This window comes from Falco peregrinus, chromosome 3, assembly GCF_023634155.1.
Source record: "Falco peregrinus isolate bFalPer1 chromosome 3, bFalPer1.pri, whole genome shotgun sequence".
Lineage (NCBI taxonomy): Eukaryota > Metazoa > Chordata > Aves > Falconiformes > Falconidae > Falco > Falco peregrinus.
This window is the reverse complement of record NC_073723.1, coordinates 106729351-106744213: the sequence shown is the minus strand read 5'-3', so window position 1 is coordinate 106744213 and position 14863 is coordinate 106729351. Positions and strand designations below refer to the sequence as shown.

The following is a 14863-nucleotide window of genomic DNA, read 5'->3' as shown; positions in this document are numbered from 1 at the left end:
TTCCAGCATGTGAACACAAATGCTTTAAATGTGAACTAAATTGGCCTGATCATTCCTCAGATTTGCAAAATTAAACCGTGCCCAATTGTCAGCATCACTGAGATTTACGAGACAAATATAGCCAAAGCAAAGGGAATCTATAAAAGCCCTGCTAGAGATGCTTATAGTGTTTAAAAGGCATGTATTGCTTATGAAACCAAGTGCTATAACTTGGTTATCCTCCATACCACCTCCCAGCAATGGAGAGCTGGAAAAGTTCATCAGCCAGGAATGCGCGAGAGATGTACACCGGCACCAGAGCTGGAAATAAACCAGCCTTAGCACCGAGCCTCCGCTCTTCAGAAAACCTTTTTACACAAAGAACTGTAGGGCTGGACCTATGCATTCTATGCACCACCATTGAGGTGAAAACCTGTAATTCAGTATGAATAAGCATCCTAGGAAGCCGCCTGCTGCAGACATGCTTGGGAGCTGTGGAAAAGCCCATGCGAGATGACAGCTGGTAGCCCGCTCTTTCAAGCTTTGCCAGGCGCTGGGTTTGCTAACGCTCTCTCTCTGCTAGGGGCTGTAGTCTTAAATCAGCAGCTGCTCTGCATGGTGCAGTTACCGTGTGGTCACTGGGAACTACGAGTCAATGAAATCAAAGTCATCTTTGCTATTGCCCTGGCTGCACCTCATTCACCCAGAGCCCTCAGACTCCTGCCATAGCTCGAACCCCCACCCCCGCAGACGTCCAGAAAGAACACCCATCTTGCTGCATTTCTCTCGTCGTGTTTGTCTACCTTGTCCCATTTAGCAAACCAGGACTGGATTAGGTTTTCTTTCCCCATGAGGAGCAGTGTGAAACATTGACCCCGTAACGGTGCTGCTCCTTTCCCAGGCAGAGAAGACCTTTGCTTTAGCTTCACGTCTCCAGGTTGTTAATGTCTCCCAGCCGACAGCCACCGCATGAAGGAGAGCCACCTTGCTTCACCTTGCAGCAGCTAGATGTAAAACCTGGGGAAACCATGGCAATGCTGGAGTCAGTGTCACCTGTCTAACGATGCCAAGGACTTTCTGCAGAGTTAACGGAGGCAGGTTACCTCTTGAGCTGTTAAAAGCACCATTTCCAGCCTCCTGCAAGGGCTGTTTCTTGGGCATCTGCTTTTGACCCCAGCTGGCGCACCAGGCTCCATGGCCCCTGCCTGCCCTGTAGCAGAGGTGCCGGCAGCCGCAGGGCAGAGGGGGCAAGGGCTCGGTGTGCCGGGGATGAAACCAGCCAGGAGCTGGCTGTGTCTCCATCAAAACAAACGGTACCTGAGCACAAAGCGTGGGGTGAGCAGGTGGATTCTTGATGCCTGTGCTGAAGACAATTAAGCTGCTCAGACGTTTCATCTGTCCTCAGGGTCCTGCTTCAGGGTCAGGATTTGCTGCCCGGCCAGGAGGCGGAGGGATGCAAACTAAGAAGCCAGTTAGAAAAAGATGATTGATCTGAGCTCGTTCCTATCAGCCGTGCTGGAACAGAGGCAGAGCCAGAGGCGCTCCATCTACACAGTACGGCTGCTGCATTCGGGATACTTGTGCCTGGAGGTATCTTGCATGAGGAGCTTGTCCCCATCCTACCCCGTTTAGAGGCACGCTGAGAAACACGACATCCTCCCCTACGCTAAGTTCAACCAGGGCCCCAGAAATTTCTTAAGCAAGCATTTGAAATAAGAAATGTAAGAGTGCCTCAGAGCTGGTGCTAAATATCAAGAAGAGAAAGCACCGAGCTTCTTGCTTAGCTCCAAGACCAAAGTGCTCCCCAGCTCTTTCCCCTGCCCAGTCCTAAGCCAAACGGCTGGCAGGCACCCTATGGGTGGCTTATAAGAGACCTGCAGGCAACAACAGCGAGCACCGGCACCTGAGCAAATTCAGTGTCTGTCTGGGACTGAGGCTAGTGGGGCTTTGGCATGCTCCAGGGCTGTGTTAAGGGTATGGACAACGTAGGCATTTTTTGCTTCTTTCATTAATCTCTGAGGCTTTAGCTTAGTTATGCTACTGGGCTGCTAAGTCAGGGCTTCATGCTTTCTGATTTTTTCTTTTGTCTTGCATGCACACATGAGACAGATTTTGCTTCCACAAGGGATATTTATAGGACATATGTTGGAGCTTGAAGAAGCTGATTAGCAATGTTTAGCTTAAAAAAGAAGAAACTGCATGAGAGCAGCACGGCAAGACAAATACTGTTCGAGATGTTAGCTTCTGGGTAGCAGCTCCCCTGCCTTCCTTGCTGGGTCTCAAGTCCTGGGCAAATGCAGCCGGGGGAACACAGAGCCAGACACGTGAGGCAGGCTCTGCAGCAGGGCTGGCGTTAGTCAGCGAAGGCAGGGTGCTCTGCCTCCTCTGCCTGGGGAAGGACTTTGGGGACAGGGGTGGCTGAATAACACACTTCCCTGGCAACGTGGGCTGAGGCTGGAAAGCTGGGTGATGTCCCCTGGGCAGACAGCCCACGCTGCAGGGAGGCTCCGTGGGGCTGTGGGAGCTTGCGGTGACTCTTTCAGGCTTGGAGAGTGGGAGAAAGGCAGATGTGCCCCATGGAACTGTTTCTGGCTTTTTCACACCTTCTCACCCTCCCCTCCAGCTCCCCTGCCTTGCAACACTTTCCTTCCAGGGGTCTGGTGTGCTGGAGCTGTGTCTTGCTTCTGCCAAGACCATTAGAGGAGTTTGAGACGTTGGGGGATGTTTTCTTATGTGAATACAAGTCTTGGAGTCCCCTAAGAGCTGCTCAGAGGATAAAAACTACTAGATGCTTTCCAGAATTCTATTCCCTGTCAGCACTGGTCTGACAAACCAAAGTACGATGTTACAAGGAGGCAGCAATTGCATTATACTCCTCTCTTCTTCACAAGCTCTAAGTAACACTTCTTTTTCCGTATGAAAGGAAAATGGGTAATGGCAACCTATTTCTATTGAAGAGACAATTTTCACTCCTCCTTGGCAAGTGTAGCCAGGGCAGCATCTTTCTTTCCACTCAGAGGCAAATTAACAGATTTTGCCTCAAGAACATGATGAGTGAAGTACACTGCAGCTGTCATGGGTGGCAGCACCCTTGGGGTGCCCACGCTTATTAAAGCTTGCTGGAGCAGAGGGTCGTGGGTGATAATGCAGGTGCTGTTACGGAAAACCTGGGAAGTGCAGTTTCGGATCATAGGGAAACCTGCTCATTTCTTCCAGAACACAGGTCTGCACAAACATCTGTGACCCACAGTGCAGCAGCCAGTTCCTGTCAGTGCTTACAGCTTTGCACCAGCATCAGGAACTTCACTCTCTTTGGAGAGATGACTCTGAGAAGGACAAGCTAGACAAACGAATTCACTAATGACTTCCTTCCCTCCTACTTAAATGGTGGAATAATTCACAGTTCCTGCTCCCGCAGCGGGCTGCTCCGTCGCCTGCCACCCGCTCCCTGCTAGGCAACCCCGGCAGCACTGCTGAGTACACGAACCAGACAAAAGGGGCCAAGATTGCTGATGGGCATGGATCTGCTTTTCAAAACGCCGGGAAAACGGGTGTGCTGGCTGTTTTCAGAAGGCGCAGAAGTGAGGGGCTCATGTGTTGCCTGGCCCGGCGGCAGGCAGGCAGCAGGCAGGGCTCTCTGGAGGGTCAGATGCCCAGGCCCTGGCCACCTCCCCCGCTCCCGGTGAGGTTTACACTCCAAGCATCTCAAACCGGCCCCGAACCCAAGTAATGGCCTATACATAAAAGCTTTGTGTGCACGCTTGCTTTGCTCCTGTTGAAAGCCTCAACTCTCCTTTGATCTCTTGGGTTTTTTTCTGGTTCAAAAGTACTCTGGGAGCTTCTGGCTGGTGATGTTTCAATGCAGGGCAGAGGACAGAAGCTCTTGAAGAGGCTCGGGGCCAGAGGAAAGCTGATGGCAAGAGCACAGGGCTATACATTACCAGGGCTCGCTTGCTTTACTTATGTATGTAGAGGTATCACAGCTGTTTACAGCCAAATAAATATGCTCAGAATTTCCTGCTGGCTTCCAGACCCCTTTCTCAAGCTCGACCTGGGCTGCCAGGCCCCAGAGCTGCCTGGCCGCGGTCCTGCCCCCCACCCCAGGGTGGTGCCCCAGCGTGCAATCCCCATGCTGGTTCCATGCAGACAGCACAAATGGGGAAATAATATTTTTTGAAGTGGGGATGAGTTAAGAGGATTTGTTTCAGATACAAGATAGCTCTCATTAATGTTTGCTCGTTTGGGTTTATGTAAGCCGTAATTGATTGTCTTCTACTTAACTGCGTTCCAGTATCTCTCAGGCTCCAGAACAGACTCTTACGAGACTGACAATTGCAAGCTCTTCCCTTCTTCTCTCTAAAGATCTTTCATGTTAGTTAGCCGGGTTTAATGGAGGATAAAGTCACTGGGCTCGCAGTAAAGCTGAGCTTCCTCTTTCAAGTCACCGCACACACCGCCCCCAGAAAGGCTGCGTCCAGGTGGTTCTTGTGCTTTGATACCTGTTTTTGCTGAAGCTGTTGTAATTTGCAGCTACGGACATCGTGCGTACAGTTGTGGCTTTGCACGTAAGGAACGTCCCTGGGTCTTACGGCTCCCTCCCCCCAGGCTGCGGAGGGACAAGAGCTCTGCCTGAGCAGAGCCGTGGTCCTGGTTGTCACTGGCCTTGGGGACAGCTGCTCTTCAGGCCAACCCCCGAGACTTCATCCTTCCCAAAGCAGGTTCCTTCTGACCAGGAATCCAACTCCAAGTAACATGGGGATTTGGATGCTGAACTACAGCACTTCTAGCGGCAGTCGGAGCCGATCCAGCGGGAGCACAATACGGAGCGGGGACTTGCGAGGTGTCACAGGGACAATGCTGACCTTTCAGCAGGCTGCCTGGCTGAAAGGAGGCTCCTTCTTTTTCTAGAACAAGTTTATAGAGAGGCAGAAAAGAAACCCAGTGACTCAGAAAGGCAGCGGAGAGACTTGTTCCTACTTAGGTCTTGCTCTCTGGGGTGGCTGTTTTGAACCGAGCGAGCTGTGGGTGTGCAGTGCCCCTTCCCTGCTGGCCCCCTGCGGAGCCAGAGGACGAGGGGACCGCCAGGCAGTCCGGGCTCTGCAAACCGCAGTCCGGCTCCTCGCACGTAGCCAGGAGCGGCTGAGGAGAGTCTGTCCCCAGATTAATGCAAAAACTTCGCGTCTTGCAGCAACTGAACGGAAAGCATCCAAAGGCTCCTTGTTTCAAGAGAGACACTTTTCTTTCGACACAACTAGCTGCAGGAATAATTTAGCTTCTTACTGGCAGCCCCCCTGGAAGGAGCGAACGCGTATCGGGCTGTGATGAAACACCTCTTAAAATAACCAAAGCCTTTCCCCACGCGTGCACTTGTCCTCCTTGCGCTCGGTTGTCTTTAAGCGAGCGCAGAGCAAAAAAAAAAGGCACCAACTTTCAGCCGAAGGAGGCTCGGTGGCGGCGGTGGCTGCGAATCTCCGCGGTTCGGGGGCCGGAGGAGGAGGCGGCTGCCGGGGAGAGGCCAGTCGCCAGCGCTCCCGCTTTGCCGGCCGCTCCGTCCCGCAGAAGAGCCGTGCGGGAGCAGCCGCGGGATGCGCTGGCGGTGCCGCCCGGCTCCCCCCGGCAGCCTGCGCCTGCTCGTACGGCCGGCTGGTGGAGCACGCTGCGGCCGCCGCCGGGCCCGCTGCTCCGGCCAGCGGGGCCGGGGAGCGAGGCAACCCCCCCGCCTTCCCCAGCACGCCTCCCCGGGGCTTCGCGGGGCCGTGCCGTGCCGGAGACCCCGGCGGCTCGGGGGACCCCTCGGTGCCGAGCGCGGAGCTGCTCCGGGCGCAGGACTGCGCGGGCGCTGGGGCTAGAGCAGGTGCGTGCGGCCGGCCAGGGCGAGCAGCCGCCCCCCGGGGAGCCACGGGCGAGCTCCGGGGGCCACGGGCGAGCTCCGAGGGGCAGGCGGCGTCCGGGGGCGCGGGCTCGGGGAAGGCTGGTCCCCCGCGGGACCCTGCCCGCCGCCGGAGCCGCGCACAGCCCCGGCCGCCCCCCGCCCCAAGCCCCGCCGCGGAGGGGCCGCGCTCCGCCCCCGCCTCCTCCCCGCGCAACTTCCCCGAGCCGCGGCGCCCCCCACCCCCGCCCCCCGCCCCGCGGGTGCGCGCACAGACGCGGGCGCGCCGCGCTGAGCCCAGCCGCGCCGCGCCGAGCCCAGCCGCGCCTCCCCCGCCGCGCATGGGGCGCGCAGCCTCCGCGGGCGCGCAGCTGCCCCGCCGCCGTTGCTGAGGGGCCAGGGCAGCCGGCGCAGCCCGACCTCCGCCGGCCCCCGGGCATGCCCGCCCCGCTGGCCGCCGCCTGCCCCGCTGAGCGCTGCCGCGGGCGCGGGGCGGCGCGCCCGGATGGAGAGCTGAGGCGGTGAGCCCCGCCGGGCCGGGCCGGGAGACGTGACGATGTGGATGCGACGGCTCTCGGGAAGCAGGTAGGGCCGGGGAGCGGCGGCCCCGCTCCTCGCCGCCACCCGGCCGGCCGCACTCGCGGAGTGCGGCGATGAACTTGGCGGAGCGGGGCGCGGGTTGGTGAGCGGGGCGGGGGGCTGCCGGCGCTCGGGGGGACGCGGCCGGTCCCCGCTCCGGGATGGCCTCCGGCCGGCTCCCCCCGCCCCGCTCGGCCGCCTAGCCTAGCCCCGGGGCAGCCGTGCGCCGCGGTCCCGCCGCCGGGCAGGCCCCCCCCTGCCGCCCCGGCGGGGTCCGGAGCCGGGGCCGGGAGAAGTGAGTGTGTGTGTGTGGGGGGGGGGGGCTGTGGTGGGGAGATTAAACGGGAATTACAAAGCAAAGGGGGGACGGAGGCAAAGTGTTACGTAACACATTTCCATTACCGCTGCGAAGTCATCCGAGCCGAAATCTTGTTATTTCCCCGGTACCGTGCTTGGAGCACGCTCACCCCCCCCAGCCCCTGCCCGCCCCCCCCCCCCCCCCCCCCAACCGCAGCCGTACCCGCTTTTCTGGGCTTTGAGCCCATCTGGGTGCAATACGTTTGAAGCAGCAGCGTGTTAAACAAGTGAGATCGGAAGGAAAACTACGCTGCTGTAAGATTTGTGATCCCTTCCCCCCCCCCCCCCCCCGCCACCCCTTCCTCAGCCAGATTTTCTATCTAAAAAGCCCTAGTTTGGTTCGTGTGGGGCAGGGGTCAGAGCCTGCCCCTGCCCCGAGCATCCCCTCCGCGCAGCAGGACAGTGGCTCGGGCGCGTTGCCGTGTTGTCCGGCAGCCTGGAGGGTCTTGCTGCTGCAGAGGGGTCCCAAGGCAAGGGGTCCTGCTCCCGCGGCTGGCACCGGCCCCTGCTGCCGCTCCCCGGGGAGCGGGACTGGGCACCATGCATGGCTGCGGGGTGAGTGGATGGATGTGGTCCCCGCCGCCCGCCCTCCCCCACGCAGCAACTAGGGGAGCCCATCAGCCCACTCCGCTCCCCGCACCCCTGCGCTCCGGCAGAACATGGCTGCTGCTTTGGGGGTGCGGGAGGGGAGGTGGGCAGAGCCCCCCGAACGCTGCGGGTGATGGGAGAGGCCTTTGTCTGTCGCCCTTTGGAGCCGCGGCAGGCATTGTCCCTCTGCCTGAGCTTTGGATGGAGTCCTGGAGGGTGAAACTTGCAACTGAGGTTTTTGTCTGTGCCGAGGAGCTGGGGGAGACTCTTGGCTTTTGATTTACACTCGCCCGTGCCAGGCAGCATATTCCAGAGGCACGTGGCAAGCGAGCTCCTGATGCCCCCCGGCCTCGTCCCCTGCCCTGGCCAAGGTACCCCGACGGCCCGGTCACGCAAGCATCTTCACGCTGCCACCAGAGATGTCCATCCATCTGTCCGTCTGTCCTCTGAGGATGTGCTGCTGCATGGTGGGAAGGGCAGAGTCTCCAGGGAGTCTGCGGTGATGTAGTGGCCTTAGGAATTACTCCTAGGGAAAGCACCTGAGACGTTTTTCAGGGTGCCTTGCATTTGGATTTAATGTGTGGCAGGTGAACAGCCCAGTGGAGCTGGAGGGCTGCTTCCTGAGGCTGGAGCCAGCAGAAGACCGTTATCTTGGAAACAGAGGACGCCCTCTGCTTTTTTATTTTTGTGAAGAGTTTAGCAATGAAAACAGGAGCCTTCCGGTCTCTTCTCTCCTCGGTTTGCCTTGCAAATTCCTGTGCTGTGTATCCTGGATCCCCAGCGTCAGGCTGTCCTCTTTGCCACCTCGTCAGCCTTCAGTCCCTCCGTGTTTTATTTTTAATAAGAGATAACTTTACTGCTAACCTTGCCTGCTGCTCTCACTTCTCTCTAACTCTAATTGCTTCTGGCTTTATTTCTGACATTTCCCATGTCATTTCCCCTCATTTTCTTGAAGACTGCTGGAAAAATAGCTCCAAGAGAAGCAGTAGACCTTTCCAGTGCCCATTTCACCCCGCACAGTCTCTGCCTGGAGCTGCTGGCTGCCGTGGGGAGATGGTACCTTATTGCTCCTTTCAAGTCGGATTCCTTTCACCCCAGGGCAGCAGCAGCCGCCTGACCTTGCAGGCGAGCCTTGCTTTTCAGCTGAGGAGGGCAAGACCTGCAAACTCGCATCACTTGGAATTATTCTGCCCTTGCTTTCGTGAAGGGGAGCCTGCCGCTCCCCGGTTCTGAGCGCTGCAGGCAGCGGGGCTGGGTGTGCAGTGTGGCCCCTTATGGCCCCAGCGAGGTCCCGGGGATGCTGCGGGTCCATTGTGCCCTTCGCAGCGTGGCAGGCACAGCTGTGGGTGCTGTGGGGCACAGGTCTGGTATTTGGGGGGACAGCAGCTACTCTGTTGCTTCCCAAGCGTGCACTGACATACGTGTGCGTGCACGCATCTGTGTGGGTTCCTGCACCTGTCTATAAGGGCATGGCAGCTTTCTGCGACGTGCCGCCTCCCTGGCTCCTAGCTCTGGCTGAGGACTTCCCTTCCATAGCTACAAATATCGCTTTTTAAACAGTATGGCATGATTTTTACAGAATTTTGCTCCGGCATGATTTGCAGTATGAGGAAAAACACTGTTTGCAATTTCTTCCTGATTGTATAAAACAACTCATTAAAAGCATACATCCCTGCGCATTGACACTGAGGAAACTTTATGGGCCTCGTAGTCACTGCCAAAGCAAACATTTTTCCATGAATTTCACTCATCAGGTTCACGCTGTCAAATGTACATTCAGCCACTCGTCAAAGATGCAAGCCTTGCAGTCTGGAAAGTAATGAGAGCAGTAAGCAGTGGGAGTTAATGGCCTCCACTGAGGAGTCCTTACTCATCCCGCATCCACACAGGGGCTGAGCTGGCTGCTCCCGGGTGAATTGATTGCCACAGAAATTCATCTAGTGTCACCGGCTATGATACTTAACAGCCACAATAATGCTTGAATAAACTGCACTTTTATGCAGCGGTTCGTACCTCTTAACTGGCAGCAGTTTCACAGATGAGGCAAAGGGAGCGGCGCTGGTCTTTAGCAGCCTCTTACCCAGAGCATGAATAATTGTTGTAATAACGCGGGAGCCACTGCGTTGCCTTTGTGGCATCTCCGGCAGGGTGACAGTCGCGTTGTGGTATCTCCGGCGGGGTGACAGTCATGGGGCTCCCATGGTCATGGAGCTGCTGCTTGCCCTGATGCCTTGGGGGCTGCCCCACATCGCCAGCCATCCTGCCCGCCTTTGGGATGTGGGACGTGCGTGCTGCCGGCCCGTCTGCGTCGGAGCACTGCAGCTTGGGTTTGCTTTACGTAACGGTCACCTGCTGAAAAGGAGGAGTTGCTAATTTTCCTCCAAAGCCTGGCCTGTAAAAGGGAACCACCACGAGTAGAGACCAGCTCTCCAGCTGGCCCAATAACCTTGTTCCTGCCTTTCCTCGCCCAAGTCTGAGCCGCAAGGTTGCCCGGCATGGCTTATTTATATTTGTGTCGATGTGTACATATACAGGGTGGCTGTGAGCACCGAGAGCGGCTTTACACAACAGTTCTGTAGGGTGTGAATAATCCATGGGACTTCCAACAGGTCTGAGGTTCATTATGGAAATGTATGCATGCCTAAGCCTTTAAATATAGCTAATAGGAGAAGGACTGGGAGGAAAGATTACAGGAATCAATATGCTGAGCTGGAGGAGTGGGAGCTGCTCCCCTCTGAGTTGCAGTACCTTATATTCTCGTTAAGGGTTGGTGATGGTGAGGTGGGTTACAGCAATTCAAGGCCAACGGAGTTTGGGTTTGAGACCAAAACTCTTCCAGTGTGATGACTCCTGGAAGCCAAGTCTGTTGAGTGGGATCAACAGGGAGGATGAAGCAGCCTCGTTGGCACTTTCACCCCTCATTTAAAACAAAGGATTTTTCCTTCCTTCCATCCTTCCGTCTGTCTGTCCTTCCCATAATGGATGGTACCGCTGGAAGGGGTTGCCTGGCTAAGCCCAGCGACCGGTGGTGGCTGCCATGGTTTTTCTGGGGATGCTCCCGAAGTTGCTGCTTGGCCCTTCTTTGCCTTGGTACGTGGTTTTCATCAGAGTGCATTTTTTCACTGGAATAACATAAAACTCTGGACCTGAACTGCCTCCTTAAAAACGGAATTTGAGTTGATATGAATATTGCCTGTGGCTCTTCTTACCAGGACCTGCACCTACAGACTTTGATAGCTTACATAATTTCCTGTGATGGAGACGTACTTCATCTAATTTCACTTTGAAATGCATTGATTAAATCAGAACTGCTGGGAGATTTAAACTGAGTCTCTGTGGCCTGAACTTAACTGTGGGAGCTTTACCTGCCTTCATCCTTCAACATTAATTTGGTTTTATGAGGATTCCTCCTGAAATGAGGTTTTGTCTGCCACCGAATTGCTACTGCTTTCTGGGTTTATCAATTTCTTTCCCCGGCTTCAGTGGATCTGTGAGCAGAAGCTGTGCTAAAGCCTCCTTTCAGCGCCGTGTTGGATGCCATTGCATGGAGCCATGCAGAGAGGGAACATTTCTGGCGAGGCTTTGTCTCTCTCCCGTGCTTCTCGGATGGGTTGCCGAAGCTGGAGGTGAAGCACCCACGCTGCGTGTGGCAGGGCCAGGTGATGCTGCGGCTGAGCTCTCGCCCGGGGCCAGGGATGCTGGGTGTGATGCTTGTGGAGCAAGATGGAGACCTGTAGCAGTACCCCCGAGTGCAGGAGGATGTGTCCTCTCGCCAGTGCTGAGTGATTCAGCCTTTCTGGTACCAAGCAACGGCGATAAAAGAGAAAGAAACCCAGCTTGGCTAGAGATGGATGAGTAGTCACATGGAAATAAGCAGGGATGGGGTCAGAGAGTGCTGGGTGCCCCAGGGCAGGAGGCCGAAGCACCCGCCAGGGACTCACCCGAGGTCCTTCCCGGCAGAGCAGTGGGTCATACATCCCCAGCAAAGCCTTTGAGCTTGGCTCTGGTTTTCTGTCTGAGGCCACTGACTGCCTTTAGGCAGTGCCCCACCACAGCTCAACAGCAGAGGCTTCCCCAGCCCTCAGCCTTTGCTGGCTGATCTGGAGAAGCTAAATGGACTTCAAATAACCCAACTGTATATATAAAAAAATAAAGCTTGTCATTCATAAAGTGTTCATTTTCAACTCTGATCTGCAAAATGTCTCATTGTGACTTGGAAATGATGTGTAGGCAGGAGATACGCTTTGCCATGTGATGATTTTTGTTGGAATTTGCTCTGTAGGTCTTTCTTGGCAGTTTTTCTTTTCTGGAAGCAGTGCTGCATCCCCAGCGGTGCTGTGCCCGTTCTGCCAGTGGCTGCTGATGCGTCCCGATGAGCGATGCTGCTGGTGCACTCCAGCAGTGTCTGGCTTGCCCAGTCCTACACGGTGCTGTGGGGAGCAGCAGCCATTCCCTGGCACTGTGTCCCATGGGGGGCCGTGGCTGGAACGGGTGGCGAAAGCAACGTGCTGGTTCCTAGTGAAGAAGCTGGCTGGCAGTGAGGAGAGGCGGAGCCTCAGCTGCAAATTTGCTCTTAGCCCGGGCAAAGCCGTCCGTGGGCTGAGGCTTGGCTGTTGCAAAGTGCTGAGGTGGGAGCAGTGAAGCTTTCCTCTGCCTGGCTGGGGTGCAAGCGCCTCAAACTCTGCTGGCTTCCAAACAAAGGCTGAGTAAAAGCTGCTTCAAGCACAACACGTGGTCTGGGAGCGGTGGTGTGCTTTCTGCAAGAGAAATGCAAGTCTGGACCCTTGAGGTGGAAAAACCGGAGCTTGCTGGCATGCACGTGCCCTTACACAAGTGGAGTGAGGGGATGGGGACGTGCTGGTGCAGAGGGATCTGTGGCGAGGGGGGTGGCTGTCTGCTTGAGGACACCGGCAGAGCAGCACATGCCGTGTGAGGGACTGCACCGTCCCTGCAGGGAAGGGGGTTTATGGACTTCAGCTACGAACTTCGCAGGGATCAGTTGTTCCCATCCATATGGGGCTTTGGCCATGCCTCCCTTTCTGCAGCGTCCTGGGATGTTTGGAAGAATCCTCTTGCGATACCCACTCCAGCTGTGGTTTCTGGCCCTATAAATGGGAAACGTGGCTGCGTAATGCTGGCTTTGTAGCTGTGTAGTAGAGCTTTTGTGGCCCAGTGTGGGAGGGCTGAGGGCTCGTTGCTCAGCAGACAGCATTAGAGGCTGCGTTAAGAGCAAACGGCGCTAATTGATGTTGCTACTCGACTGCATGTCATTCAGGTTGGAGATGTGGCAAGGTGGGCAGGGAGCCCGGGCTCCCCTCGCCCTGGGATTTGCGTGCCCAGCGAGCCGAGCCCGCGCACGCACGGCTTCCTCGGGGACGCATCCCTGTAATTGTCAGGGCCCCGCACGTGACCCCAGCCCTGCTCTCAATGCCTGTGATAGCATCTCTGCCTCCATCTGCAGGACTGAGTAATGAAGCGTCAATTAATTGACATGGATTAGGACATCTACTTAAGTACCCACTGAAACGTGGGTGATTAATGCCGGGAGCCGAGGCCACGTGGCTGCGCGCTTCCCACCGGGAGCATGGCTGGGCTCTGCCTCTCCTATTAAGTTTTCTCTGGGAAGGACGAGGATGAGTTACTCATCTTCCTGTGTCTTGCCTTCGTAAGAGGCTCCTTACTCATGTAGCATCCTCCAACGGGAAATATTCAGGACTTACTCTGGGTTCCCATCAAAGTGACATATTCTTCTGACAAAATCAATTTTACTAATTTTGATAGATGAGGACGGATATGTTTCTCATGGGCAATTCCTTGGGGTGTTCTGCTCAGGCAGCTGTCGGGAAGGGATACGATTCCGCGTTTTTCCCTTCCATCCTTCGGGAGGTCCAGACCCGCACAGTGTAGAGGCTGCTGGCGTGTGGACCTGGTGCGAGGTGTGTTTGCGGGAAGCTGAGATACTGCAGGAGATGCAATAAAGCAGTGAGGGATGCGGGAGGTCTGTCGCCACCAATCTGCCTGGCAGAGACCTCTGTCTCTCCTTTGGAGATAACACTCTGAAAAGTTTAATATCTCCCACAAAGGTTTTTGGTGGTGGTTTGTTGTTTGGTTTTTTTTAATGAGATGCAAAACACAGCTATATCTGACTCACTAGCTATTAGGCTCCAGAGGGTGTGTGCCCACAAACAGCGCAGTGTTTTCTAGGCGCTGAGAGTGCCTCTGGTGACGCGTGTTCACCTTGATCTGGCGGGGTTTCACTCCTGTGGCTCTGGAGCGGGAGAGCCTGCGAGCTGCCTGGATGCTGTACGTGTGATGAGGTGGCTGTGGCAGGGAGAATTGGTCTTCTCCATGAAAAAGAAATTGTTCGGTGCTAAAAGGGGATTTAAACCTTTGTATGAAAGGATCAAGAGTCTTTGCCCTGGATTTCATTCTCGCTGCCTTCCCTTTCTATTTTGGTTCAGCTTTTTCTCCATCTTTTTGGGCTGCTCTCTTTTCCTCTGTGAAGCGCGTCAAGCTGTGAGCCTGCTGTGGGGCTGGGCAGAGCCCCAGCGCTTGGCTCGGGAGCTGGGGGGGCCGGGGGCTCCCCGGCAGTGCCGCAGCCAGAGCCTTGTCCAGGTGGGGCAATGCCCTGCGCTGTGCTCCCCTCCCTCGCGCCCCACCTCTCGTGCCTGTGCTTTCTCCAGGCTTTCCTATTGATGTTTGACACCTTTAAAGAGTGCTCCGCCACTTCTATTTTTTTTAAATTGTATTTCTCGCTCCTTAAAAGCCATCTGTCTATCTGTCTCCTTTTAGAGGCTTTATTTCTCTTACTTTCTTCATTTCTGTAAGAGTTACCGGAGCTTTTGAAACTCTTCATGCTTACTCTGCGTTAGCTCCCGTGGATGGCTGCTGAGGTTTCAAGGCAGGCTGTGCATCCCTGGGCTGCCAGGGATTTCCCGGGAGAAAGCCAGGTTTGGATCTTGGTTATTCTGGTGTAAATTGAGAGCAGCTCTACCAGGAGACCACAGTGCTGGAGTTAGACCCGAGCAGGTCGGATTTCCCAGGGAACCGCACAGCCCCGTGCAGACACCCAGCCCTTGCCATGGGGAGAGGTCAGCTGGGCCCTGTGCCGGTCATCCCAGTGTTTCCAGTGGGTTCAGTGCTTGCCTTCATTCCTGGGAAACCAGAGCAATTTGAGGTCATTAAAAATCTCATTAGAAGATGTTTTCTCCCTGAGTGTTTTCCACAGTCGGTTGTATTTCCCATTGATGCAGGTATCTCAGTGGGCAGAGCAGTGGAGTCGGACGCGCAGCTCCTGCCAAGCCCTATTGTGTTACAGCAATGCAGTGGACCTGCGTTAATAACTTTGTTTTAAAGCTCATTAAGCTGCTACTTTATACTTACTGAGCTAACTTATTTTTTTAGATCAAAGCGTTTCCTGTGTAAGTTGTAATGACACGCTTGAGCACATTTATTTAGAGGCTAAGATAAGCTCTTGGCTTATTTACCAGT

General features: G+C 55.6%; 1 protein-coding gene across 3 annotated transcripts in view; it reads left to right on the top strand.

Moving 5' to 3' along the window:
- Positions 1 to 5489: 5489 nt before the first annotated feature.
- Positions 5490 to 14863, top strand: part of AJAP1 (adherens junctions associated protein 1) — a 47046-nt gene continuing 37672 nt past the window's right edge. Inside the window, exon 1 of one of the 3 annotated variants that reach the window (XM_055800431.1) lies at positions 5490 to 5833. Coding sequence is in view for 2 of the 3 variants with exons in the window: in XM_055800430.1 (XP_055656405.1) it covers positions 6405 to 6433 (29 nt within the window). In the remaining variant the exon portion in view is untranslated. Of the gene's footprint in view, positions 5834 to 5875; positions 6434 to 14863 lie in introns of those variants that run through there. The other 2 variants (XM_055800430.1, XM_055800429.1) reach the window with 2 other exon arrangements.